The 27887-nt window shown below is 41.3% G+C and overlaps 3 protein-coding genes across 3 annotated transcripts; all 3 read left to right on the plus strand.

Annotated features, from left to right (window-relative positions):
• Positions 1-468: 468 nt before the first annotated feature.
• On the plus strand, positions 469-5116 carry LOC310663000 (vomeronasal type-2 receptor 26-like; the record flags this gene model as incomplete). Its single annotated transcript, XM_083410467.1, has 4 exons — positions 469-1317; positions 1822-2049; positions 3021-3147; positions 4215-5116. The coding sequence occupies exons 1-4, from the start codon at positions 487-489 to the stop codon at positions 5114-5116; spliced, it is 2088 nt and encodes a 695-aa protein (XP_083266593.1). The 5' UTR covers positions 469-486.
• A 5268-nt stretch (positions 5117-10384) lies between these two features.
• LOC310662985 (vomeronasal type-2 receptor 26-like) lies at positions 10385-17398 on the plus strand (the record flags this gene model as incomplete). Its single annotated transcript, XM_083410444.1, has 4 exons — positions 10385-11239; positions 13766-13993; positions 15554-15680; positions 16497-17398. The coding sequence occupies exons 1-4, from the start codon at positions 10403-10405 to the stop codon at positions 17396-17398; spliced, it is 2094 nt and encodes a 697-aa protein (XP_083266570.1). The 5' UTR covers positions 10385-10402.
• A 5526-nt stretch (positions 17399-22924) lies between these two features.
• Positions 22925-26186, plus strand: LOC310662986 (vomeronasal type-2 receptor 26-like; the record flags this gene model as incomplete). Its single annotated transcript, XM_083410445.1, has 4 exons — positions 22925-23779; positions 24293-24520; positions 25038-25164; positions 25285-26186. The coding sequence occupies exons 1-4, from the start codon at positions 22943-22945 to the stop codon at positions 26184-26186; spliced, it is 2094 nt and encodes a 697-aa protein (XP_083266571.1). The 5' UTR covers positions 22925-22942.
• Between the last annotated feature and the right edge of the window lie 1701 nt (positions 26187-27887).

A 27887-nucleotide genomic window follows, 5' to 3' on the forward strand; every position in this document is an offset into this window, starting at 1 on the left:
AAGAAAGACGAAGCTCCAGAGAAGAAATGTGCATCTAACCCAAGTTGCAATTCTGACAAAGCCAGATAACGTCCAGGAAATCTGCTGTTTGGGCATGGTATGTTTCCCCATCCAGTTTTATCCATTGTACAAGACCCTGACAAATTTTGCAATGACATAAAAAAAGTTTGTTTTTAAGTGAAGTAGACACAATGCCCTGCTCCAGACCTCAATGTGTAAACAAGGTTCATAAAAATAATATAAAACAGACATATTTCCCTCTCCATTCATCAAATCAAAGGTTTTAAAATGAGAAAAGGGAGATGGTCCCAGTTTTCAGCCCACCTGCATGTGTGTCTTTTGTAAAACTGAGAGAGAGGCAAACAAACCTTGTAACTAACTAACAGGGTTCGCCTTATAATATATATGAATACTGTGAAAGGCATCTACTTTGTCTCTTCTCTTCTTCCATTTACTTTTTAGCTCATTTATGGCTCTGCTCCGGTGATGAATGATAAAAGCCCAGGGCTTCCCTTCTACCAGATGGCAGCCTCAGAAGCCCTTCAGTATGAGGGAATTCTCTCTTTGCTTCTGCATTTCAGGTGGACGTGGATTGGAGTCATTGCAATGGACAATGACAACGGAGAAAGATTTGTGCAAACCATTTCCCCAATATTTACCAAGAGTGGTGTCTGCTTTGCATTCCTGGAAAAAGTCCGCAGTTTAAGTTTTATTTCTGAAATTAATGGCATGCTACAACAGGGGGCAAGGATAAACCATAAAATTTTTAGCAGCACAACTAATGTAATAGTTGCCCATGGAGAATCTTATTCCATGGCAACTTTTAGATGGCTTCCATACCTATCAGAACATGATGACATGACATACAATATAAAAAGTAAAGTATGGATAACAACTTCCCAGGTTGAGTTCACTTCATTTGTCATTCAAAGGAACTGGGATGCAGGAATATTCAATGGTGTTGTATCCTTTGAAATTCACTTCAGAAACCCACCAGGATTTCATCAGTATGTTGTGCACAGAAACCCTTCCAGCACAGATGGGGACGGTTTTATCAGGGACTTCTGGCAACAGGCCTTTGAATGTGTATTCCCAGAAAACACTGCAGACAAGGTGGAGGAGAATATTTGCACCGGAGAAGAGAAGCTGGAGAACCTTCCTGGATCATTTTTTGAAATGAGCATGACAGGCCACAGTTACAGTATCCACAATGCTGTCTATGCCATGGCCCATGCTTTACATGCTATGTTCACATCCAGACTCAGGCATATGGTGTATGGACGGAGAGGGAAGAATCCGAATCCACAGTTTTGGCAGGTAATCGGCTAAACATCCTCAACTGGAAGAGGCCTGTTATTCCCCCACAAGGTATGGGTTTCCACAGTGTTGTCACCTGGCTCATTCATCTCAGACATGAAAAAGTGCTTCTATGAGAGAAATTTTCAGACCACTGAGATGCCACTGCATTCACAGATAAGAAGCAGTGATAAAGGTCAAGAGAGATGTTTAGCATTCTCTGTATCCCATATACACCAAATCCTCCCTCAGATCACGTGATCATACACCACTGTGGTGTCTCCTGTGATGAAGAGGGAAAGAGGTGTGGGCCAGGGGATATAAAGAAAGGTTGTAAAAATGGGGGGAGGGATGTGGAAGAGAGAAAATTGGTGGTCTCTCCATCCTTGGACCTGAATCCACTGACAGTTGACTGAATCATCCCCACCAATTGATGTTTTTCCTACAAGAAGAAGAAAAAAATGCTCCGCTCTGCATTAGACTGCAGCTTTTTCCAAACAATTGCCTTTTCTGTTTTCAATATAGCTCCATCACTTTCTGAGAAGTATCTCATTTAACAATACGTCCGGAGATGTGGTCTTCATCAACCAGAATGGAGAGGTGGTATCTAGCTTAGATATTGTCAATTGGATAATATTCTCCAACCAAAGTTTGCACAGAGTGCGCGTTGGGAGGATAGATCCGCAAACTTCTCAAGACCAATCATTCATCGTTGATGAAGATGCCATAACATGGCACAGTTGGTTTAATCAGGTAGGACCACATTATTAGATAATTCCAAAGAAATTCAGTATTGCCTAAGCAATGATCATTCACCTGCATGTCTACTGACTGTCTTTTAAATTGCATGTTCCTGTGTAGAACATGACCAGTGCATACAGAGAGCCAGTGAGGTGTAGTGGCTAGGAGCGGTAGACTCGTAATCTGGTGAACCGGGTTCGTGTCCCTGCTCCTCCACATGCAGCTGCTGGGTGACCTTGGGCTAGTCACACTTCTCTGAGGTCTCTCATCCTCACTCACCTCACAGAGTGTTTGTTGTGGGGGAGGAAGGGAAAGGAGAATGTTAGTGATAAAGTGGGATATCCAATCCAAACACTTCTTCATCCAAGCACCAGATTAAGAGCCAAACGCTTACTGCTAGAAGTCACTAATGGAATAAAGGCAAATATTTTATTATATTATATTTATAAATATTTTATAAATATTTCTTTAACCGAGGAAAAGAGGATAAGCCCCAAGATTTTGCCTTTCTTGCTAAAAAGTGGGGAACTGCTATGTAATCACAACACCTACACATCCCAGACCAATAGAGGGAGTATGACATCACTTCAAACATTACTACTACAGTGGTTCCTCGGGTTAAGTATTTAATTCATTCCGGAGATCCGTTCTTAACCTGAAACTGTTCTTAACCTGAAGCACCACTTTAGCTAATTGGGCCTCCCACTGCTGACGCGCAGCCAGAGCACAATTTCTGTTCTCATCCTGAAGCAAAGTACTTAACCTGAAGCACTATTTCTGGGTTAGCGGACTCTTTAACCAGAAGGGTATGTAACCTGAAGCGTATGTAACCCAAGGTATCACTGTACTAAAAACAAAAAACATTTTACATATTTCTGAAATGCTAACTCAGCTTAGTAACATAGAGAGGGGCCCAGGAACATGAAGATTTCCAAACTGATTGTTCTTTTGCTGATCCTTCTGCTCTTTCATTTACGGAATAGACTCGGCCTCTTTCTGTCTGTACTGAGAGATGTCTTCTGGGATCCAGCAAGAAAGTGAAGGAGGGACAGCCACCTTGCTGCTACGATTGCATCCCATGTGCAGAGGGAAAGATTGCAAACCAGGATGGTAGGAGAAATAAATAGATTAAATAGATCCAGACGCAGCACTAATAATTGAAAGGTGTTGTAAGGACGGCTGAGTTTACTTTTCAAAAAAGATAATCTACTGTGTATGTGATCCTGCCTCTTTCTGATCATTGCCTTTCAGATAGTTTAAATATGCTAATCAAATGAGAATGACCATGCATTCAGAGTAGTTGGATGGTATGTGGTTCAAAGCACTTCTTCTTCTTCTTCTTCTTCTTCTTCTTCTTCTTCTTCTTCTTCTTCTTCTTCTTCTTCTTCTCCTCCTCCTCCTCCTCCTCCTCCTCCTCCTCCTCCTCCTCCTTCTTCTTCTGTGGCAAGGCCCCCAAACCAGCCCCTTGTTAGAAGAAGATTCACACTGACACAGAAACTTAGTTTAAGGTTATTGGGCAAAATGTTGGGCCACAACGTTATTGATTACAGAAATGTGAGTGGTATTGGCTTCGGCATTGGCAAAGGACTATATGAGACTCCTGCCCCCTTTGCAGGAGTCAGTAAGGGTAAACCACCCAAAGAGGAAGCCACATCGGGGGAACCCACCTGCATCTCTCCTCGGTGTCCCCAGAGGCCAGTTGAACCTTCTGTGCAGAATTAAACACTTTGGACTACAGTGGTACCTCTGGTTACATACTTAATTCATTCCGGAGATACGTTCTAAATCTGAAACTGTTCTTAACCTGAAGCACCAATTTAGCTAATGGGTCCTCCCACTGCCACTGCGCCGCCGCGTGATTTCTGTTCTCATCCTAAAGCAAAGTTCTTAACGTGAGGTATTATTTCTGGGTTAGCGGAGTCTGTAACCTGAAGTGTATGTAACCTGAAGTGTATGTAACCCGAGGTACCAATGTACTTTCCCCCGCACGGTCTCATGTGGTATAGTGGCATATCCATGACATAGAGAAAGCTTAGATTACAACAATACTACATTGCATAGCATAAAACAGTACTAAACATGTCCTTTGATTTAAACAGAGCTCTTTTCTTCTCAGACAGAAAGTAAACATTTCACCAAATTGAAATGTAAGACCTAATATATTTGTTTCCCCCCAGATATGAATGACTGTCATAAATGTGCAGACAAATACTATCCAAGCAGAAACCGTGATGCATGTCTACCCAAAGATATAAGCTTCTTGTCTTATGAAGAACCTTTGGGCATCAGTTTAGCCTCATTTTCTCTTTTCCTTTCCTTGATCACAGCTCTGGTACTAGGTACATTTATGAAACACCATGACACACCCATTGTCATTGCAAACAACCGAAACATCACCTACGCTCTGCTCATCTCTCTCCTGCTCTGCTTCCTTTGTGCATTGCTCTTCATTGGCCGACCTGAGAAGGTGACATGCCTCCTCCGCCAAACAGCTTTTGGCATCATCTTCTCAACTGCTGTTTCTTGTGTCCTGGCAAAAACCTTCACGGTGGTTTTGGCCTTCATGGCTACAAAACCAGAATCCAGGATGAGGAAATGGGTGGGCAAAGGACTAGGCCACTCCATTCTCCTTTCCTGCTCCATTGTTCAAGCAGGGATATGTACTCTGTGGGTGGCAACCTCTCCCCCATACCCAGATGTGGACATGCACTCAATGACAGAAGAAATTATGCTAGAATGTAATGAAGGGTCTGTGGCCATGTTTTACTGTGTCCTCATCTACATGAGCTGCCTGGCCACTGTAAGTTTTGCTGTGGCTTTCCTCGCCAGGAAGTTACCGGACAGTTTCAACGAAGCCAAGTTTATCACTTTCAGCATGTTGGTCTTCTGCAGTGTTTGGCTGTCCTTTATTCCCTCCTACCTGAGCACCAAGGGAAAATATATGGTAGCTGTGGAGATCTTCTCTATCTTAGCCTCCGGTGGTGGGTTGCTGGGTTGCATCTTCTTCCCCAAATGTTACATAATCATTCTGAGGCCTGAGCTGAACAATAGGGAACAGCTAATAAGGAAGAAAAATTAAAGAAATGAGAAACCTGTCATCTGCTGTATTTTGTGCTTTTCTTTGTGTTTACAGTAGAATATTTGGAAATATAAGTTCAGCTGCTCCCTTTTACAATTTTTTCTAGACTCCAAATTCCCATAGTTGAAATTTCCTTTGTAAAATTCACTCATTTGCTTTGAGGAATACATTTCCACATACATTATTCTCTTGTAGCATGTGTTGACAAGAAGACTCAGAGCAATTCTTGTCAAAATATACATGTAAGCATATCTGTATCTAGCCTTAAATCTCACAGCTTTCAGCATAATGTGAAACTGTACTATTGCAGGCCATGGGATATTTGAGTATTCATTTATGGTCTCTTGTTCTGTACTGCTCACAGTCAGATTTCATCATCAACCTATCCATACTCAAGATCGTAGAAATGTAAGATGATCCTCTTGAGTCAGGCCAATGGCCCATCTCGTATGGTAGCCTGTACTCACACTGACCAACCAGATTGCTGTGGGAAATAGAAATACTTTATTCTCACTGTACCACTTGTTGACAGTGAGATTAAACCTTCAAGCCGTATCCAAAAGCAAATGCAGTGTCTCCACCATTCCTTCCTATGGCAGTGAGTTACATAAATTATCTATGTACTGTGAAATAACATACCCCCCATTGAATTGGGTTCCCTCCCCCCAAGATTTTGTCTGAATCAGGTCTCCTTGGTGAAATTCAGAGAACTAGATAAGAAAATGTGAATGATTTCTGCCCTGGTGCTTGGAAAAGATGGCAACAAAGAACCATGCACAGTTCACTGGGCAAAGCATTCAACAAAGCCACAACTGAAAATTTTTATTTTGACCAACACAAGTGATGGACCAGAACACTATATACTTAATACAAATACGTATTATATTTCTGGCAAGTATATTGTTGGACTTTCCACTGACTGTTGGCATCCTTCAGCAAATGTTTGATGAGCAGATAAAATTGATTAGACCTAACCATGATGAATGGAGACTACAAGTAAACCAGAGTTTAATCAGATTGAAAGTGGAATCAAAGAGGAAAGAGAATCTTCAGATTGCATCTGTATTCCCAAAATGGACCTCAGCTTTCTGGAATCCAGGCTTAACCTCTGAATTATACCTCCTGTTATACAGCTCTTAAGGGCACAAAGCCACTGCTTTCTCGTAGTTTGAACCATAAACCAGAGCCTACATTGCCAGCTTGTACTCCCTTCTCTGGGAGTAAGGCCCATTAAATCTTAAAACACTTATTTCTGCGTAGATATCTGCGCTGTTATACAGCAAGTTAATTATGCTTGTTAATGTGTGCCTGTAAGATTATGCCCCCCTTGCAGAAAGCAAAAACTTCTGCTTAGCAGCTGATTTGGGGAAAAATTTGATCCAGCTAGTTTCAGGGTGCTCCTATGCAAGCAGCACCCATCGGGATTCAATTCCTGTTCTCATCTGGGGGCGGAGGAAGGGGACAAATCATCTCCTTTCTTAATATATGAAATAACACACAAAATATAAATTAAACTTTGATTGCTGTGCACGGATTGCATTTTTAGTATAGATGTGTGTGTTATGAATTGTGATTGAAATTGTGAATTGTAATTGGAAATAATAAGGGAGGGTGGGAGGGTGTCGCTCTTCACCCAGCCGTGCTGCGAGAGCCTCCTGCAACCGCCCTTTTAAGCCTCACTGCCAGGCCAGATGAGACAGCAGACAATGACTACAGCCAGGAAGGCAGTGCCCTTCAGGAGACACCAGTGAGTGGCCCATTTATAGTTCCTTTTAGGTTGGAAAGAACCGTCCATTTTGAGATCCACCGGCCAAGGAGAATTTCCCTTCAAGGGCCAGCAAATGTGTGTGCCTAGGCTATCGGGGAAGGAGGCTGAGAGTGAGGGAATGCAACTCTCGCCCCCTGGAAAAGTGGTGAGCAGCCATTGTTCTCATGCCACGTGGTTGATGTGAATCCAGGTCTACTCAGTTAAATTTCAAGATGCTGACAACACCGTACTACATTTTGGAGTCTCCATTGTTTACAAGGTCTTCTATTATGAATTTCTAACTTCACCCATACACCACTGGCCCCTTATTATCCACTGAAAGGGAATTTAACACAATAGTTCTGAATATGTGACAAACACATTTTCTTCTGCAATACCACAGGGGTTTGCAAGCATTGAATAAATAACTACATTCCAGCTTGGTTATTAACAGGGCTATAATTAAAGCTGTGGCTTCTCAAAAACCCCTGTGGACTTTCAGTGGCCACTGGCAAAAGTAACGCAAGGGATACTAAAATTACCGGAATAATTTAAATAGGGTTTGGGAGCCTCAAGTCTGATCTTGGATACTCCCAGATTGTATCGCTTCAGGTAAATAAAGTACCATTCAAAGGAGACAGCTTTTATCTTGGAGAAGTTAATTATACTATTGCCAGAGAAATAGTGGTTTCTGTGTAGATCAAACAGTTGCCTTTGAATTGAGAATGGTGATTTTAGTGGTCTTGCTGCTGGAACTGTTTTCTTACAAAGTATGTCAGGCTCACTTAGAGAAATGCAGACTCCAAGGTCCACACAGTCCACTTCACACGTATCATCAGCCAGGAGAGTTCCTCATTGGTGGCATTGTTTCCCATGGTGGCTTCATCGCCTCTCCAGCAACATTCTCTGAGGCACCCCCACCAGTGCTGCCTGAAGAGCTTGTGTAAGTACTAAGCCACTCATTTATTACAGCAGAGGAATGATCAAACATAGAGTTGCAAACTTCTTCTTATTTACCTGGGGAAATCCACTTTAGATTTGAATGGGACTTATGGTGGGGCAAAAAAATTCAGGAATCTCTTGTGTATTAAGACAATATGGGATAAATTCCAATTTGTGGATAGGGAAATGAATAGAAATGTATTGAAAAGGATGTATATTTGTGTGTCTGGGAGAGCCCCTTTGAATAGCCAATACTAATAGACTTTATCTGAACTAGAGTATTACTAAGAATGAATTTTTAAAAACCTGTTCTGAAACTGGTTATGGTTTCATTTTTTGATCTTACGCTACTGTTTGTTTCATCACTGAAAGGTACTTATTAAGAAATATAGAATGCAGTGAATTCCAAGGACCATCACTGCCTCATGAAAACGAGGACATTACAGGGAGAGACCAGAGATGTTGTAAGAGTCAGAAAAAGACTTCAGGTGTGTAAGGGAAAAACTCCAATTACTCCACATTAGCAGTTCTGATCACTACAATTTCAGAAGGATATTGGCAAGTTGGAACATGTACGGGGGAGGGCAACAAAGATGATCTGGAAACCAAGCCTTATGAGGAGTGGTTGAGGGAGTCTGGTATGTTAGTTATGATGAGACTGAGGGGAAATATGATAGCCATTTTCAAATATCTCAAGGGCTGTCACCAAGTAGATGGAACACGCTTGTTTTCTCTTGCTCCAAATCAGAGTATTCAAGTTACAAGATAGGAGATTTGAACTAAACATCAAAAATAACTTTCTATTCATAAGAGCTGTTCAACAGTAGAGCAGACTGAGAGTTAACCCCACTGAACTCAGTATGATTAACTACTGCGTTGATATTGAAAAGGAAATAACTGTTGATGTTCCTACTGAAACAGTTTGCAACTCTCATTCAAGGGTGGTGCCTAAGGGTTACCAGTACATCGTGGCCTTGGCATTTGCAGTCAAGGAGATCAACGAAGACCCTCACATCCTACCCAACATCACCTTGGGCTTCCGCTTATATGACAGCTATTCCAATGCAAGGAGCACATACCTTGCCACGCTGCTACTTTTATCCATGGTGAAGAAATTTGTCCCTAATTATATATGTGATGTTGAAAGTTATCTGGCAGGGGTCATTGGGGGACTGGATTCTGAAATCTCCTTTTATGTGGCCACTGTTTTGGATATCTTTAAGATTCCGCAGGTAGGACACCTATGTACAATACCTCTATTAGCTTGCATAGAGAAAGAGGCAGGTTCCTTGGCATCAGTTCAGGGTGTATCAGCAGTTCAGGGTGAAGCTGAAATTGGAAGGAGAACCATTAAAACCACCTTGAGATCCTTGGAACATAAAGGCGGTACATAATTATAATAGATGAAAGAAAGAAACCTGAATAAGGGGAAAGGTTGTAATACCAGAAAAAAATATATGTCTCTCCCCCTGTCTGACACACACATCTACACCACTGATATCCCAAAGCCTCTGATGGGAGAGTGGGCTTCTACCTCACCAGCGGTTTTTAGTTATGTAGCAATTTCTGCTTAGTGAGGAGGGCATCTGAATTGAGTTGCTGTTGGAAACGGGAAATTGCTTGCAATTTTTACATAGCCAGATAATGTCTAGGTGATCTGCTGTTTGGGGCATGGTATGTATGAGTAGTTAGCAGCTGATTCACTAGTGAAATAAATGTTCATAAATAAAGTCTGAGAAGAATCAGCACAGTTTTCCTGTGTGATGGGGCAAGTGTATCATGAAGAAGAAAGATGAAGCTTCAGAGAAGAAATGTGCATCTAACCCAAGTTGCAATTCTGACAAAGCCAGATAATGTCCAGGAAATCTGCTGTTTGGGGCATGGTATGTTCCCCCATTCAGTTTTATCCATTGTACAAGACCCTGCCAAATTTTACAATGACATTAAAAAAATCTTTGTTTTCTTTTTTAATAATAATAAAAATAATTTATTATACCCCACCCATCTGGCTGGGTTTTCTCCAACCACTCTAGGCAGCTTCCAACAAAATATTAAAATACAATCGTCCGTCAAACATTAAAAGCTTCCCTACACAGTAAAATAGACACAATGACAATGCCCTGCTTTAGTCATCAAAGTGTTAACAAGATTTATAAATAAAATAAAACAAGCCAAACACAGTGCCCCTCTCCAGTCATCAAATCAAAGGTTTGAAAACCACAAATGGGAGATAATCCCAGTTTTCAGCCCATCTGCATGTTTGTCTTTTGTATATGTGAGAGAGAGAGCCACACAAACCCCAAAACGTTGGCAAAGGCCATATTTGACTAACAGGGTTCTCCACATAATGATTATGAATACTGTGAAAGAACTACGTTGTCTCTTCTCTTCCTCCATTTACGTTTTAGCTCATTTATGGCTCTGCTCCAGTGATGAATGATAAAAGCCCAGGGCTGAGAGAGAGGCAAACAAACCCTGAAACATTAGCAAAGGGCATATTTGACTAACATAATGTATATGAATACTGCGAAAGGAATCTACTTTGTCTCTTCTATTTTCCATTTACTTTTTAGCTCATTTATGGCTCTGCTCCAGTGATGAATGATAAAAGCCCAGGGCTTCCCTTTTACCAGATGGCAGCCTCAGAAGCCCTTCAGTATGAGGGAATTCTCTCTTTGCTTCTGCATTTCAGGTGGACGTGGATTGGAGTCATTGCAACAGACAATGAGAATGGAGAAAGATTTGTGCAAACTATTTCCCCAATGTTTACCAAGAGTGGTGTCTGCTTTGCATTCATAGAAAGAATCCCCGATTTCAGTTTTATTTCTGAAATGTATGGCTTGCTAGAACGGGCAGCTAATATACAAGACAAAATATTTAGCAGCAAAGCTAACGTTGTGGTGACCTCTGGAGAGTCTTATTCCATGGCAAATTTTAGATGGCTTCCATACCTATCAAAACATGATGACTTGATTAATAATGTAAAAAGTAAAGTATGGATAGTAACGGCCCAGGTTGAGTTCGCATCATTTGTCTTTCAAAGGAATTGGGATTCAGGAGTATTCAATGGTGCTATAGCCTTTGAGATTCACTTCAGAAACCCACCAGGATTTCATCAGTATGTTGTGCACAGAAACCCTTCCAGCACAGATGGGGACGGTTTTATCAGGGACTTCTGGCAACAGGCCTTTGGATGTGTATTTCCAGATATCACTACAGACAAGGTGGAGGGGGATATTTGCACCGGAGAAGAGAAGCTGGAGAACCTTCCTGGATCATTTTTTGAAATGAGCATGACAGGCCACAGTTACAGCATCCACAGTGCTGTTTATGCCATGGCCCATGCTTTACATGCCATGTCCAGATCCAGACTCAGACACAGAGGAATGGTGTATGGAGGGAGAGGGAAGAAACTGAATCCGCAGTTTTGGCAGGTAAAGGTTGTACAACCTCAACAGTGAGAGCTCTGTTGCTTCCTCATAATCAGACTTGTGCCCAACACTGGGGGAGGAGGAATGCATGACATCACAGTTGACCTATCCCCCCCCCCTACGTCTTACCTTCATGAAAGGGATGCACTAGGGCGAAGATGCTTCATTCTGGATAGTTGGGGAGGTCTTGGTGTGATCAAAGCATGTGTCTGGGTAGAGCTAGGCTTGGTACGATTCTTGCCCATGGTCCCTCCTGCCCCAGAGCTCTTGGGCTTCTGGCCATTCCTGCAATTCTTCTGCAGGTGGCCTTCTTTCTCACACTGTTGTGCAGATCACACGGTCTTTTTGTGAGGAAGCGTGAGAACTGGATAAAGCCCTATCTGTATGTATTATGTGATGTACTTTCACGTTTGCCTGTTTTCTCTTGGAGCTGGATGAGAGAGAGTCCATGTCCATGTAATATAGTGTAAATAAATAGTAGTTTATAAATATGATGCTTCATTCTTCTTGCTGTGTTAAGCCAGAAGATTAGTGTGCATAAACCAAGCTGGTTTATGCTGCTGGAGTGCCATGGAGAGGAAGGAGGTGCCTTTTCCAGAGCAATGCTCACCGGAGGACGCTCAGAGAAATGGCGGGGGGGGGGCTGCTGATAGCCTGGAGGGTTCTCCCAACAGTCTTCAGTCTGGCACATCCTTTTGAGGATTATGGTTTTATTTTGGAAATATTATATGGCACTGGGCACCCACCCCACCCCACTCTGTTGAATATGTATGGGTTCACAAAATGCTGTCACCTTAGTCTTTCCTCTCAGAGTTCAAACATTTGGGCAGAGTCCAGAAATGAATCTATAATTCTGCGGACAGAGAAGAAGGCATTGATATGATGGTATCCTAGATGATTCCCCACATATTGTGCCGCTTGCAAATCTGGACTATGTAATGGCAGTATACCCCCAGAGGAAAGGGAAATGATGGTTGTGTCCTATTTTGAGTGGTTACTGCCCTGTATTTGAGGAGAAAGCATTTGTATGAGAGAAGCTTTGCAGCCACTGCTGCTGCACCGCTGCCGCCGCAAGATTTCTGTTCTCATCCTGAAGCAAAGTTCTTAACCTGAGGTATTATTTCTGGGTTAGCAGAGTCTGTAACCTGAAGCATCTGTAACCCGAGGTACCACTGTAATCAAAAACAATGAGCTAAAAAAGAAAAGGGTGGGGAATATTTACTTCCAAAATGTAACAGAAAAACCATAGGTGTGATTTCCTTTCTTCTGAAAACTGAGAACAGGCATCTCCTACTGAGAAAAAAGTGTCCGGTTTGCACGTCATTATAAAGTTTATAATGAATGTGGAGATTGCTCCAGCCTCACTCCTCCACTAGGATGAGTAAACAAACAATGACTCCTGACTTCGTGATAAATCCAAGCCGGTGATTTTGGTTTGGTGTGCTCAAACAAACCACAGTTAGTAAGCCAAGAAGAAATTGTGGCTTCATAGTGTAGCTTGTTTGCTCCAGAACGAATTAAGTACTTAACCTGAGGTACCACTGTATACCCTGAATTTCCTTGGTAAAATTTGTCCTTTCCTAGTGAATTATTCCTAGTGAAAATTTGTCCTTTCCTTAATTAAAATGGGTCTGAGGAAAGCATGGTTGGAGACAACACTAAAGTTGTTGTCCTCTGTTATAGTTTCAAACAGTTTAGGAATGACCTCTGTTTTACACACTGCAAAGGCATTTCTTAGCAACAGAGCAATTCCTGTGGATATGTCTTCTAAGTCTTAAAGGTAATACAAAATAAAGCAATCCTAAAGACCAGGTGAAGAAGCACAAAGTCACAGCCAACTTGATCATACAAGTCACATATTCTCAGTACAAAAAAATGAACTTGGGATGAAAGGAAGTTTGTCCTTAAGATATGCCCAACAGGAAGCCACAAAAAGTGATGTTTATTCCTCGTATCAGAGAATAAGCATGATTCCTTCACACTTCTCATATTTTCCTACAACTTGTTCTGAGGTGACTGGGGGGTAATGTCTGTGGGCCTTTAGCTTAGTCAGCCATGCATTAACGGCAGTAGTATCAGCTGAATCCAGCATTACAAGGGTTAGATCGCATCAAAGTTTTCCAATACATTGTTTAAAATAACAAAAGTTGGCAGGACTGAAAACTTCTGTCACCATTTTTAAAAAATCACAGTATATTGTGAAGTTATGACATCATCAGTTAACCTCAAGAAATTGAACATGGAATTTAATATTTTGTTCCAATTCCCCATTCCATAACATTAAACAGTGGAAGCAGAGGTAGACAGGGAGAGAGAGACTATCAATAATTTGGGTAAGAAAAGGAGACTGGCATACTTGTGAAAGAAAATGGGTTGGCTCTCTCCATGCTTGGACCTGACTCCACTCACAGTTGCCTAAATCACCACCCACCATTTGCTGAATGCTCTGCACACAGGAAAAAAGGTTGCTCGGCCCTGTATTAGACTGAAGTCTTTTCTAAATACCTGTCTTTTCTATTTTCAATCCAGCTCCATCACTTTCTGAGAAGTATCTCATTTAACAATACTGCAGGAGATGTGGTCTTCATCAACCAGAATGGAGAGGCAGCATCTAGCTTGGATATTGTCAACTGGATCATATTCCCCAACCAAAGTTTGCACAGAGTGAGAGTTGGGAGGATAGATCCACAAGCTCCTCCAGACCAAAAATTAACCCTTGATGAAGACGCCATAATATGGCATAGATGGTTTAATCAGGTAGGTCCACATTCTTATCTTCCGTAATTCAGAAGAGATTCAATATAGCTTAAGCAATATTTATCCCCCTGCCTTTCTAATCACTGTCTTTTGAACTGCAAGTTACTGATTAATTAGTGGATGGCCAAAGCAGGGTCAACAACTTGAATAAAATATTGGGGAGGGGCAGGTAAGCCCACCACTGCTTCTATGTAACTTATGTCTCTAGCTTGTCTGCTCCCTCTATCCTCTCTATAGGCCCCATGTGGGATCCAGAAACATTCTGGAGAAAAGTTAAGGTGCCATTAGATGCCACTCTAAAGTCACTTTGGCTCCATCTTCAGTTTAAAATGCAAAATTCATTTCATTAACAAAAATAATTGAAAATGGTAGAGGAGAGGGCCTGGGCGTGCACCAATGAGCTGTATGAGGTTGCCATGGGAATCCTAGGCTTAAAGGTTTGGATAAAGCGCTTTATAAATAAACAAGCCAATTCACCATGTATATCCCTAGAACAGTGTTCCTTGTGGAATACCCTCCCTTCAGATGTCAAGGAGATAAAAGACCTACACAACTTTTAGAAGACATCTGAAGGCAGCCCTCTGTCAAAACAAGGAATAAAGGGAAATATTTCATTAAGGAGGTTACAAAAAGAGAAGAACCCTTTTACTATAAAATACAGTTAAGCAAGACTAACAGTGTAAACTTACCTTGGGGAATCTGATTGAAACAAAAATAGCGAAAGCTATTGGAAGAAATTGGAATTTCCTTATAAATATTAAATACTGGTTTTGAACTGAGTGAAAGACTATGTCTGAATTGATAAGCCCCATGATTTTGCCTTTTTGCGAGACAAGTGGAGAAATGAAGTGGTTGGGGAAAGGAGGAAAAGAGTGAAAACAGACAGCAGCAGCAGGTTCAGGATACCACTAGTCTTCTAAGGGAGCCAGTGGAAGTGGTGGAAGCAGGAAAAGTGGTGAAGATACAGAAGGTGAAGGAGGGGGCTGAGAGCAAAGGTGTGAAGAGCATAGGGAATGGATGCATCAGTCTGAAAAAAGAGAGGTATCTCAAAATATGTATTGTAAAGTATATTTTCCCCTTAACATGCTCAGTGCTAAATCTCTTGGATAGCATCATTCCAATTCATGTATTTGTCCATAATTTTTATTTTATTTTTGTATGAGAACTCAGAAAGAGCACATTCCTCAAAAACCCCTTATTTGGAACTATAAGGAACTCTTCCCCAGACAGCATCTGATGGGTCCAAGAATAGGTGTAGCCACCAACACCAAATCAATTCTAGAGATGTCTACCTAGTGGACAACATACTAAGAAGTAACGATTATAACAAGATTAACAGGGACACTAGAGTAACTTCAAAGTGTGCCTCCACAACCCAGAACAATAGAGGAGATATTACATCCCGTCAAATATTACTACTACTAAAAAGAAAAGTAGCAATTGCTCTTGGTAGAGGCATTCTGTGTCAGTTTAGAAACATAGAGAGGAGCCTTAGAACCGGAAACATTCTGAACTCATTATTCTCTCGATGATTCTTCTGCTCTTCCATTTATGCATTAGACTCAGCCTCTTTCTGTCTGTACTGAGAGATGTCTTCCAGGATCCAGCAAGAAAGTGAAGGAGGGACAGCCCCCTTGCTGCTATGATTGCATCCCATGTCCAGAGGGGAAGATTGCAAACCAGGATGGTAAGGGAAAGAATTTGATTAAATGTGTCCATTTGATTGAAAGGTGTCAGGATGGCTGAGGTTAAGTTTCAAAAGAAGATCGAAGATCGAAGTTATTGTATGTGTGTCCCTGCCCCATTGTCCTTCAGATATTGGTGGTAGTAGCAGTAGTGACAATCATTTATATTCAGTCTATGTGACTGGGTTGCCCCAACAATGCTGGACAGCTTCCAACAAATTAAAACATCAACCACAGTAAAACTTCAAACATTAATGGCTTCCCTATATAGGGCTGCCGTCAGGAGTCTTCTAAAAGTCAGATTGTTGTTTATTTCCTTGACATCTGATGGTCAGACATTCTTAGGGTGGGCGCCACTACAAAGGAGGCCCTGTGCCCGGTTCCCTGTAACCTCACATCTTGCAATGGGAGAACTGAAAAAAGGCAATCAGAGCTTAATCTCAGCATACAGGCTGAACGATGCGGGTATACAGGGTCAAAAGTTAGAGAGAGAGTTGGAGCATGTTAATCAAATGAGAATAAAATTGCATTGAGAGTAGCTAGGTGGTATGTGGTTCAAATCGTATCCAGACTGGTCCTTGTCACTCCTTCCGACTTACATAAGCGGCACTCAAGCTAGTGTGATGATACATTCAAATATCATGAGGAGGATTGGCCTTGCCTGTGTCGATTATAGGACGACATCAATCTGAGCCACATAACAGAGTACTGGACATATGTTTTATTTTGAGCTGAGCTCTTTTCTTCTCAGACAGAAAGTAAGCATTTCAGCAAGCTGGCGTTAAAGGAGCTAAGGACCATATCCTTATTTTTTTCAGATATGAATGACTGTTATAAATGCCCAGACAATGACTATCCAAGCAAGAACCGGAATGCATGTCTACGCAAGGATATCAGCTTCTTGTCTTATGAAGAACCTTTGGGCATCAGTTTGGCCTCTTTCTCTTTTTTCCTTTCCTTGATCACAGCTCTGGTACTAGGTATATTTATGAAACACCACAACACACCCATTGTCATTGCAAACAACCGAAACCTCACCTACACTCTCCTCATCTCTCTCCTGCTCTGCTTCCTTTGTGCATTGCTCTTCATTGGCCAACCTAACAAGGTCACATGTCTCCTCCGGCAACCAGCTTTTGGTATCATCTTCTCAACCGCTGTTTCTTGTGTCCTGGCAAAAACCTTCACGGTAGTTTTGGCCTTCATGGCTACAAAACCAGAATCCAGGATGAGGAAATGGGTGGGGAAAGGACTAGGCCACTCCATTCTCCTTTTCTGCTCCATAGTTCAAGCAGGGATATGTACTGTGTGGCTGGCAACCTCTCCCCCATACCCAGATGTGGACAGGCACTCAATGACTGAAGAAATTATACTAGAATGTAATGAAGGGTCTGTAACAATGTTTTATTGTGTCCTCATCTACATGAGCTGCCTGGCCACTGTAAGTTTTGCTGTGGCTTTCCTTGCCAGGAAGTTACCAGACAGTTTCAACGAAGCCAAGTTCATCACCTTCAGCATGTTGGTCTTCTGCAGTGTTTGGCTGTCCTTTATTCCTTCCTACCTGAGCACCAAGGGAAAATATATGGTAGCTGTAGAGATCTTCTCCATCTTAGCCTCTGGTGGTGGGTTGCTGGGTTGCATCTTTTCCCCCAAATGTTATATAATTATTTTGAGGCCTGAGCTGAACAACAGGGAACAGCTAATAAGGAAGAAAAATTAAAGAAATAATAAACCTGCCCTTTGCTGTCTTTCGTGCTTTTCTCTGTGAAAAGTAGAATATTTGAAAATATAAGTTCAGCTGCTGCCTTTTATATTTTTTTCTAGAGTCCAAATTCCCATAGTTGAAAATTCATTTGTAAAATTGACTTATTTCCTTTGAAAAAACAATCATACATTTACACATACATTATTCTCTTGTAGCATGTTGTAATAAGAAGACTCAAAGCAATTCTTGTCAAAATATATGCAAGTAAATCTTTATCTGGCCTTAATTCTCAGTGATCAAACTTGTTTCACAGCTTTCAGTATAGTAGGATCTGTGAAACTGTACTATTGCAAGCCATGGAATATTGGAATATTCATTTATGAATTATTGTTCTGTTCTGCTAACAGATTTTGCCATCAACCTATCCATACCCAAGATCGTAGAAATGAAGGATGATCCTCTTAAATCAGGCCAATGGACCATCTGGTCCAGCAGCCTGTACTCTCACTGGCCAACCAGATACCTGTGGGAAACCTTCAAGCCGTACCCAACTGCAAAAGCACTGTCCCCACCATTGTTTCCTATGTCAGTGAGTTCCATAGTTTATCTATGTACTGTGAGATAACATATGCCCCATTGAATTGGGTTCCCCTCCCCCCAAGATTTTGTCTGAATCATGTCTCCTTGGAGAAATTCAGAGTCCTAGATAAGAAAATGTAAATGAATTCTGGTCTGGTCCTTGGAAAAGATGGCAACAAAGGACCCTGCAGACCTCACTGTGCCACTCAGTTGACAGATGGAGAGCCACAATTGGTATTAATTCACCAACACATGTGATGGATCAGAACGGTCCATTCATAATACATATACGTATCATATATGTGACAAGTATATTGTTTGCTATTCCACTGCTGTTGGCATCCTTCAGCAAATGTTTGATGAGCAGATAAAATTGATTAGATCTAACCATGATGAATGGAGAATGCAAGTAAACCAGAGTAAGCCCCATTAAACCTTAAAAATTTTATTTCTGAGTAAACATCTGTACTGTTATACAGCAAGCTAACTATGCTTGTTAATGATTGTCTGTACGATTATGGTCCCCTGACAGAAGGTTCAGATATTCAAGTGGAGACAGAAATGGAAGGAAGTAGGACTAATAATAATAATAATAATAATTTATTATTTAAAGCCCACCCATCTGGCTGCGTTTCCCCAGCCACTTTAGGTGGCTTATAGCAGATATAAAAACACAGTAAAACATATTTCTTTTGTTGTTATCTGCTTTTAATCCCCCTAGAGTTTGGATGGGAAGCCTATAGTCCTCCAGATATTGCTAGACTACAGCCCTCATCATTGCTGACCATTTTCCATACTGACTGGGGTTGGTTGGTTTTGGAATCCCTCAACATCTGGAGTGCCACACATCCCCAACCCTTGCCCTAGTGGAAGTGAAGCAGAATACATATTTAAAAAATAAAATGCATAAGTTTGCAGAAGAAGTCAGAGATATCAGCATCACTGAATGAAGGTGGACACTGAATTAAAATTCACCAAAAGGGCTAGAAAGTCAGGCTCAGCAACTTTGGGAATCCTCACCACCCTCAGCTGCATCTGGAGGAACTGTGTGGTCTGAGAGATTTCAAGAATCCTCTCTCTGCCTAAGGTACTAGCTCACATAGGCTGAAAGAATCAAGAGAGATTTTACACAAGGCTCTATAAAAGGAGTCATACAGGAGGACCTGGAGCACCAACTCAACCTCTCCAGAATCACAGGGGCATTTGCCCTTGAGGGTTTGGGCAAACATGCATTCCCAAGGCACAGGGGAAGGAGGCTGAGAGGGACACCACTGTCATCCCCCAAAACAGCAATGAGCAGCCATTGCAGACATGCCACATGGCTGGTGTGAATCCATGTCCACTCAGCCAAATTCGAAGATACTGACTACACCATGCTACATTTTGGAGTCTCCATTGGCTACAAGGTCTTCTATTATGAGCTTCTAACTTCTAATTTCACCCATACACCGTTGGTCTATTATTATCTAAAGAAAGCGAAATTAAAATAACAGTTCTGAATATTTTCTTCAGCAATTTCCTCTGGAATTCCACAGGGAATCCTGAGCATTGGATGAACAACTACACTCCTGCCTGGTTATTAACAGGGCTATAATTAAATCTGCTGCTTCTCAAAAATCTCTGTGTATTCTTTGTGGCCACAGGCAACATAACACAAAGGATACTACAATTTAACCAGAATTATTTAAATACTATCTGGGATCAGCAAGTCTGATTTTGGATATTCCTGGATTGTATCCTCTCAGGAAATTAATCTACTATTTAAATGAGACAATTTTTATCTAGGAGAAGCTAATTATAATATTGCCAGCAAAATCATAGAACAAAGAGTTGCTCTTGTATTAAGGATGGTGGTTTTAGTGTTCTTGCTGCTGGAACTGATTTCTTACAATGTATGTCAGGCTCACATAGCAAAATGCAAGCTCCAAGGTCCACACCATCCACTTCACACGTATCATCAGCCAGGACATTTCATCATTGGTGGCATTGTTTCCCATGGCGCCTTCTTCTCCTCTCCAGCAGCATTCACTGAGGAACCCCCACCAGCACTTCCTGAAGAGCTTGTGTAAGAATCAAGCCCCTCATATATTACATCAGAGGAAGGACCAAACCTAGAGTTGCAGAATAATGACTGAGACTGCAAACTTTTACCCTTTTCTTGGGGAAATCCACTTTAGATTTGAATGGGACTTATGCTGGGGCAAAAAATTGGAAGGAATCTCTTGGGAATGAAGAGAATACAGGAGAAATTCCCATTTCTGGATAGAGAAATGAATGGAAATGTATTGAAATGTATGCATGTTTGTGTGTCTGGGAGAGCCCTTTTGAACAGAATTTTTTGATAGACTTTATCTGAACTACTAGAGTGTTAGTAAGAATGAATTTTTAAAAAACTGCTCTGAAGCTGAATGTTTCATTTTCTGAACTTAGACTAAGCTTTGTTTCAGCACTGAAAGGTACTTATTATGAAGTATAGAATTCAGTAAATTCCAATGACAATCACTGACTCATGAAAAAGAGGTCACTGCAGGGAGAGACCAGAGACTTTGTAAATGTCAGAAAAAGACCCCTCTGGTGTGGACAGCAAGACGTCCCATGGGCCCCACATTAGCAACCCCTGTTCTAGATACTATTTACCTTAAACGATTAGAAATTTGGGACAAAAGTAACATGAATTCCAGTAGGGACAAATGCAGAAAAATAAGATGAGGAACACTTGGCTTCCCAGTAGTAGGAAAGGTTCAAGGGATCTGCATCAACAGAAGTATAGTGTCCGGATCAAAGGAAGTAATAGTACTGCTCTATTCTGCCTTGGTCACCTGGAGTCCTGTATCCAGTAATGATCAGCACAAATTAAGACTGATACGTATTAGCAAGATGAAACATGTGCAGAGGAGGGCAACAAAGATGGTCTGGAAACCAAGCCTTATGAGGAATGGTTGAGGGAGTTTGATATGTTTAGCTATGGTGAGTCCGAGGGGAGGAATGATAGCCATTTTCAAATATCTCAAGTGCTGTCACTAAGAAGATGGAACAAGCTCCAAATCAGGGTATTCAAGTAACAAGAATAGAGATTTCAACTAAACATCAGGAAGAGCTTTTCTACTGATAAGAGCTATTCAATAGTAGAATGGACTGAGTGTAAATCCCCCTGAACTCGATATGATTAACTACTTTGTTGGTGTGTAGAAGAATACATTTGTTGAAATTCCCTATGATACAGTTTGCAACTCTCATCCTAGGGTGGTGCCTAAGCTTTACCAGCACATCGTGGCCTTGGCATTTGCAGTCAAGGAGATCAACAAAGACCCTCACCTCCTACCCAATATCACCTTGGGCTTCCACTTATATGACAGCTATATCAGTGCAAGGAGCACATATCTTGCCACACTGCTGCTTTTATCCATGGTGAAGAAATTTGTCCCTAACTATATATGTGATGTTGAAAATAATCTGACTGGGGTCATTGGGGGACTGGATTCTGAAATCTCCTTTTATGTGGCCACTGTTTTGGATATCTATAAGATTCCACAGGTAAGACACCCATGGACAATACCTCTATTAGCTTGCATAGAGGGAGAGGCAGGTTCCTCAGAATCAGTTCCAGGTGAAGATGAAATTGGAAGGACAACCATGTACATCACCTTGAGATCCTTGGAAAATAAAGGTGGTACATAATTGTAATATAAGCAAACAAAGTCAGACAAACCTGAATAAAGGGGAAGGTTGCAATACCAAAAAAAAAAAAAAAGTAACTCTCCCCTGTCTTACACACACATTGAGATCACTTACATTATATAACAAATGCCACTGATGGGAGAGTGGGCTTCTCTCTCACCAACAGTTTTTGGTTATGCATCATTTTCTGCTTAGTTAGGAGGGTATCTTAATTGAGCTGCTGAGGAAAGGGGGGAATTGCTTACAGGATAAAAGCAATAAGATTTTAGGTCCCAATGGAAAAATTGGTGCAGGAGGGCATGTCAAATAAGCTGCTGGGGAAGCGGGGAAATTGCTTACAGCTAAAAAAACCTTACAGGTAGGAGCCAGTACAATAACTATTCCTCTTTAGCACACCAGACATAATTAAAGACACAGTAAAGTTATGGGAAATTACAGATACAATCCAGTTCTGCAGGAGAACAGTAATAGTAGTTAGCAGTTGATTCACTAGTGAAATAAATGTTTATAAATAAAGTCTGAGAAGAATCAGCACAGCTTTGCTGCCTGATGGGGCATGTGCATCATGAAGAAGAAAGACGAAGCTCCAGAGAAGAAATGTGCATCTAACCCAAGTTGCAATTCTGACAAAGCCAGAAAATGTCTAGGTAATCTGCTGTTTGAGGCATGGTATGTTCCCCCATTCAGTTTTATCCATTGTACAAGACCCTGCCAAATTTTGCAATGACAAGTAGTGCAGTAGTGCAGTGAAGTAGACACAATGCTCTGCTTCAGTCATCAATGTGTTAACAAGATCCATAAAAATAATAAAAAACTGACACAGTGCCCCTCCCCATTCAGCAAAGCAAAAATTTCCAAACCACAAATGGGAGATGATCCCAGTTTTCAGCTAATCTGCAAGTTTTTCTTTAGTATATGTGAGAGAGAGCCACACAAACTCTTAAAGATTGGCAAAGGGCATATTTGACTAACAGGGTTCACCACATAACGATTATGAATACAGTGGTACCTCGGGTTACATACGTTTCAGGTTACAGAATCCGCTAACCCAGAAATAGTGCTTCAGGTTAAGTAATTTGCTTCAGCATGAGAACAGAAATCGTGCTCCGGTGGCACGGGGGCAGCAGGAGACCCCATTAGCTAAAGTGGTGCTTCAGGTTAAGAACAGTTTCAGGTTAAGTAAGGACCACTGGAACGAATTAAGTTCTTAACCTGAGGTACCACTGTACTGTGAAAGGAATCTACTTTGTCTCTTCTCTTCTTCCATTTACTTTTTAGCTCATTTATGGCTCTGCTCCAGTGATGAATGATAAAAGCCCAGGGCTTCCCTTCTACCAGATGGCAGCCTCAGAAGCCCTTCAGTATGAGGGAATTCTCTCTTTGCTTCTGCATTTCAGGTGGACGTGGATTGGAGTCATTGCAATTGACAATGAAAACGGAGAAAGATTTGTGCAAACCATTTCCCCAATATTTACCAAGAGTGGTGTCTGCTTTGCATTCCTGGAAAAAGTCCCCACTTTAAGTTTTATTTCTGAAATAAATGGCATGCTACAACAGGGGACAAGTATAATCCATAAAATTTTTAGCAGCACAGCTAATGTAATAGTTGCCTATGGAGAATCTTATTCCATGGCAACTTTTAGATGGCTTCCATACCTATCAGAACATGATGACATGACATACAATATAAAAAGTAAAGTATGGATAACAACTGCCCATGTTGAGTTCACTTCATTTGTCATTCAAAAGAACTGGGATTCAGGAGTATTCAATGGTGCTATATCCTTTGAGATTCACTTCAGAAACCAATCAGGATTTCATCAGTATGTTCTGCACAGAAACCCTTCCAGCACAGATGGGGATGGTTTTATCAGGGACTTCTGGCAACAGGCCTTTGGATGTGTGTTCCCAGATATCACTTCAGACAAGGTGGAGGGGAATATTTGCACCGGAGAAGAGAAGCTGGAGAACCTTCCTGGATCATTTTTTGAAATGAGCATGACAGGCCACAGTTACAGCATCCACAGTGCTGTCTATGCCATGGCCCATGCTTTACATGCCATGTCCACTTCCAGATTCAGGCACAGAGAAATGTCATATGGAGGGAGAGGGAAGAATCAGAATCAACAGTTTTGGCAGGTAATAGGCTAAACATCCTCAACTGGAAGAGGCCTGTTATTCCCCCACAAGATATGCGTTTCCAAAATGTTGTCAACTTGCTCATTCATCTCAGAAAAGGAAAATCACTTCCATGGTAGAACTTTGCAGACCACTAATATGTTACTGCATTCACAGATAAGAAGCAGTGGTAATGATCGAGAGAGATGTTTAGCATTCTCTTTATCCCATATGCACAAAATCCTCCCTCGGAGCATGTGGTTGCACACCACTGTGGTGTCTCCTGAGATGAAGAGGGACAGAGGGAAAGTGGTGTGGGGAGGAGGAGATAAAGAAAGGTTGTTAAAACGAAGTGAGGGATGTGGGAGAGAAAAAATTGGTGTTCTCTCCATCCTTGGACCTGACTCCACTCACAGTTGACTGTATCACCACCTACCACTTGCTGTAGGTCCTCCCCGCATGAAAAAGATACCTCAGTTCTGTAATAGAACTGCAGCCATTTCCAAACAATTGCCTTTTATATATTCAATCTAGCTCCATCACTTTCTGAGAAGTATCTCATTTAACAATTCTGCAGGAGATGTGGTCTTCATCAACCAGAATGGGGAGGTGGTATCCAGGTTGGATATTGTCAATTGGATTATATTCTCCAACCAAAGTTTGCAAAGAGTGAGCATTGGGAGGATAGATCCACAGGCTCCTCCAGACCAATCATTCATCCTTGATGAAGATGCCATAACATGGAACAGTTGGTTTAATCAGGTAGGACCGTATTATTAGAGAATTCCAAAGAGATTCAGTGTTGCATATAGAATGGTCAGTTGCCTGCAGGTCTATTCACTGTCTTTAAAACTTCATGTTACTGTGCAGAATATGACAAAAGAATCCAAGTACCAGATTGAGAGGCAAAAGCTTACTTCTAGAAGTCCCTCAATGAATAAAGGAAAATATTTTATTTTATTATATTTATAAATATTTCTTAACAATTATAAAATAATGATTTTAAACTGAAGAAAAGAGGATAGACAAGCCCCAAGATTTTCCCTTTCTTGCTAAAAAGTGGGGAACTGCTATGTGATCACAACACCTACACATCCCAGAACAATAGAGGGAGTATGAAATCACTTCTCCCATTACTACTACTAAAAAAATATAGCCATTCTACATATTGCTGAAAGGGTGACTCAGCTTCGCATCATAGAGAGGGGCCCAGGAACATGAAGATTTCCAAACTCATTGTTCTCTTGCTGACCCTTCTGCTCTTTCATTTACATAATAGACTCGGCCTCTTTCTCTCTGTACTGAGACATGTCTTCCAGGATCCAGCAAGAAAGTGAAGGAGGGACAGCCACCTTGCTGCTACGATTGCATCCCATGTGCAGAGGGGAAGATTGCAAACCAGTATGGTAGGAGAAATAAATAGGTTAAATAGATCCAGACTCAGTACTTAGCATTACTTTCTCAGACAGAAAGTAAACATTTCACCAAACTGAAATGTATGACCTAATATATTTCTTTCCCACCAGATATGAATGACTGCAATAAATGTCCTGACAATGACTATCCAAGCAAGAACCGAGATGCATGTTTACCCAAGGATATCAGCTTCTTGTCTTATGAAGAACCTTTGGGCATCAGTTTAGCCTCTTTCTCTCTGTTCCTTTCCTTGTTCACAGCCCTGATACTAAGTATATTTATGAAGCACCACGACACAAGCATTGTCATTGCAAACAACCGAAACCTCACCTACACTCTCCTCATCTCTCTCCTGCTCTGCTTCCTTTGTGCATTGCTCTTCATTGGCCGACCTGAGAAGGTCACGTGTCTCCTCCGGCAACCAGCTTTTGCCATCATCTTCTCAACTGCTGTTTCTTGTGTCCTGGCAAAAACCTTCATGGTGGTTTTGGCCTTCATGGCTACAAAACCAGAATCCAGGATGAGGAAATGGGTGGGGAAAGGACTAGGCCACTCCATTCTCCTTTTCTGCTCCATGGTCCAAGCAGGCATATGTACTGTGTGGCTGGCAACCTCACCCCCATACCCAGATGTGGACATGCACTCAATGACAGAAGAAATTATACTAGAATGTAATGAGGGTTCTGTAACAATGTTTTACTGTGTCCTCATCTACATGAGTTGCCTGGCCACTGTAAGTTTTGCTGTGGCTTTCCTCGCCAGGAAGTTACCAGACAGTTTCAACGAAGCCAAGTTTATCACTTTCAGCATGTTGGTCTTCTGCAGTGTTTGGCTGTCCTTTATTCCCTCCTACCTGAGCACCAAGGGAAAATATATGGTAGCTGTGGAGATCTTCTCCATCTTAGCCTCCGGTGGTGGGTTGCTGGGTTGCATCTTCTTCCCCAAATGTTATATAATCATTTTGAGGCCTGAGCTGAACAATAGGGAACAGCTAATAAGGAAGAAAAATTAAAGAAATAATAAACCTGTCATTTCTGGTATTTTGTGTTTTTCTCTGTGTGTAGAACATTTGGAAATATATGTTCAGCTGCTGCCTTATATAATTTTTTCTAGGGTTCAAATTTCCATAGTTGAAAAATCATTGTAAAATTGACTTACTTGCTTTGAGGAAAACAACCATACATTTCCACATACATTATTCTCTTGTAGCATGTGTTGAGAAGAAGATTCAGAACAATTCTTATCAAAATATACATGTAAACAAATCTGTATCTAGCCTTAATTCTCAATGATCAAACTTGTCTCACAGCTTTTAGCATAATGGGATATACAAAATTGTACTATTGCAGGCCACGGAATATTTGAGTATTCATTTATGGTCTCTTGTTCTGTACTGCTCACAGTCAGATTTCATCATCAACCTATCCATACTCAAGATCATAGAGATGTAAGATGATCCTCTTGAATCAGATCAATGGCCCATCTCATAAGGCAGCCTGTACTCACACTGACCAACTAGATTCCTGTGGGAAATAGAAATAACTTATTGTCACTGTACCACTTGTTTACAGTGAGATTAAACCTTCCAGGCATATCCAAAAGCAAATGCACTGTCTCCACCATTGTTTTCTATGCCAGTGAGTTCTATAGATTATCTATGTACTGTGAAATAATACACCCCCCATTGAATTGGGTTCCCTCCCACCAAGATATTGTCTGAATCATGTCTCCTTGGTGAAATTCATAGAACTAGATAAGAAAGTGTGAATGAGTTCTGCCCTGGTGCTTGGAAAAGATGGCAAGAAAGAACCATGCACAGTTCACTGGGCAAAGCAGACGACAAAGCCACAACTGAAATTTTTTATTTTCACCAACACAAGTGATGGATCAGAACGCTATATTCTTAATACAAATATGTATTCTATTTGTGGCAAGTATATTGTTGGACTTTCCACTGACTGTTGACATCCTTCAGCAAATGTTTGATGAGTAGATAAAATTGATTAGACCTAACCATGATGAATGGAGAATACAAGTAAACCAGAGCTTAATCAGATTGAAAGTGAAATCAAAGAGGACAGAGAGACTTCAGGTTGTATGTGTATTCCCATAATGGACCTCAGCTTTCTAGAATCCAGGCTTAACCTCTAAATTATACTTCCTGTTATACAGCTCTTAAGGGCACAAAGCCACTGCTTTCTCTTTGTTTCAACCATAAACCAGAGCCTACGTTGCCAATATGTACTCACTTCTCTGGGAGTAAGGCCCATTAAATCTTAAAACACTTGTTTCTGAGTAGACATCTGTACTGTTATACAGCAAGCTAACTATGCTTGTTAATGAGTGTCTGTAAGATTATGTCCCCCTTGCAGAAGGTCCAGGTATTCAAGTAGAGACAGAAATGGAAGGAAGTAGGACTAATAATAATGATAATGATAGTAATAATTTTGTTATTTATAACCCACCCATATGGCTGTGTTTCCCAGCCACTTTAACACAGTAAAATATATTATTTCTTATCTTGGTATCTGCTTTCCGTCCCCCTAGTGCAGGGATGGGAAGCCTATAGCGCTCCAGATATTGCTACACTACAGCCCTCATCATTGCTGACCATTTTCCATACTGACTGGGGTTGGTGGGTTTTGGAATCCCTCAACATCTGGAGTGCCACACATCCCCAACCCCTGCCCTAGCCGAAGTGAAGCAGAATACA

Source organism: Podarcis tiliguerta, assembly GCF_965153285.1.
Source record: "Podarcis tiliguerta genome assembly, chromosome: 13".
NCBI lineage: Eukaryota > Metazoa > Chordata > Lepidosauria > Squamata > Lacertidae > Podarcis > Podarcis tiliguerta.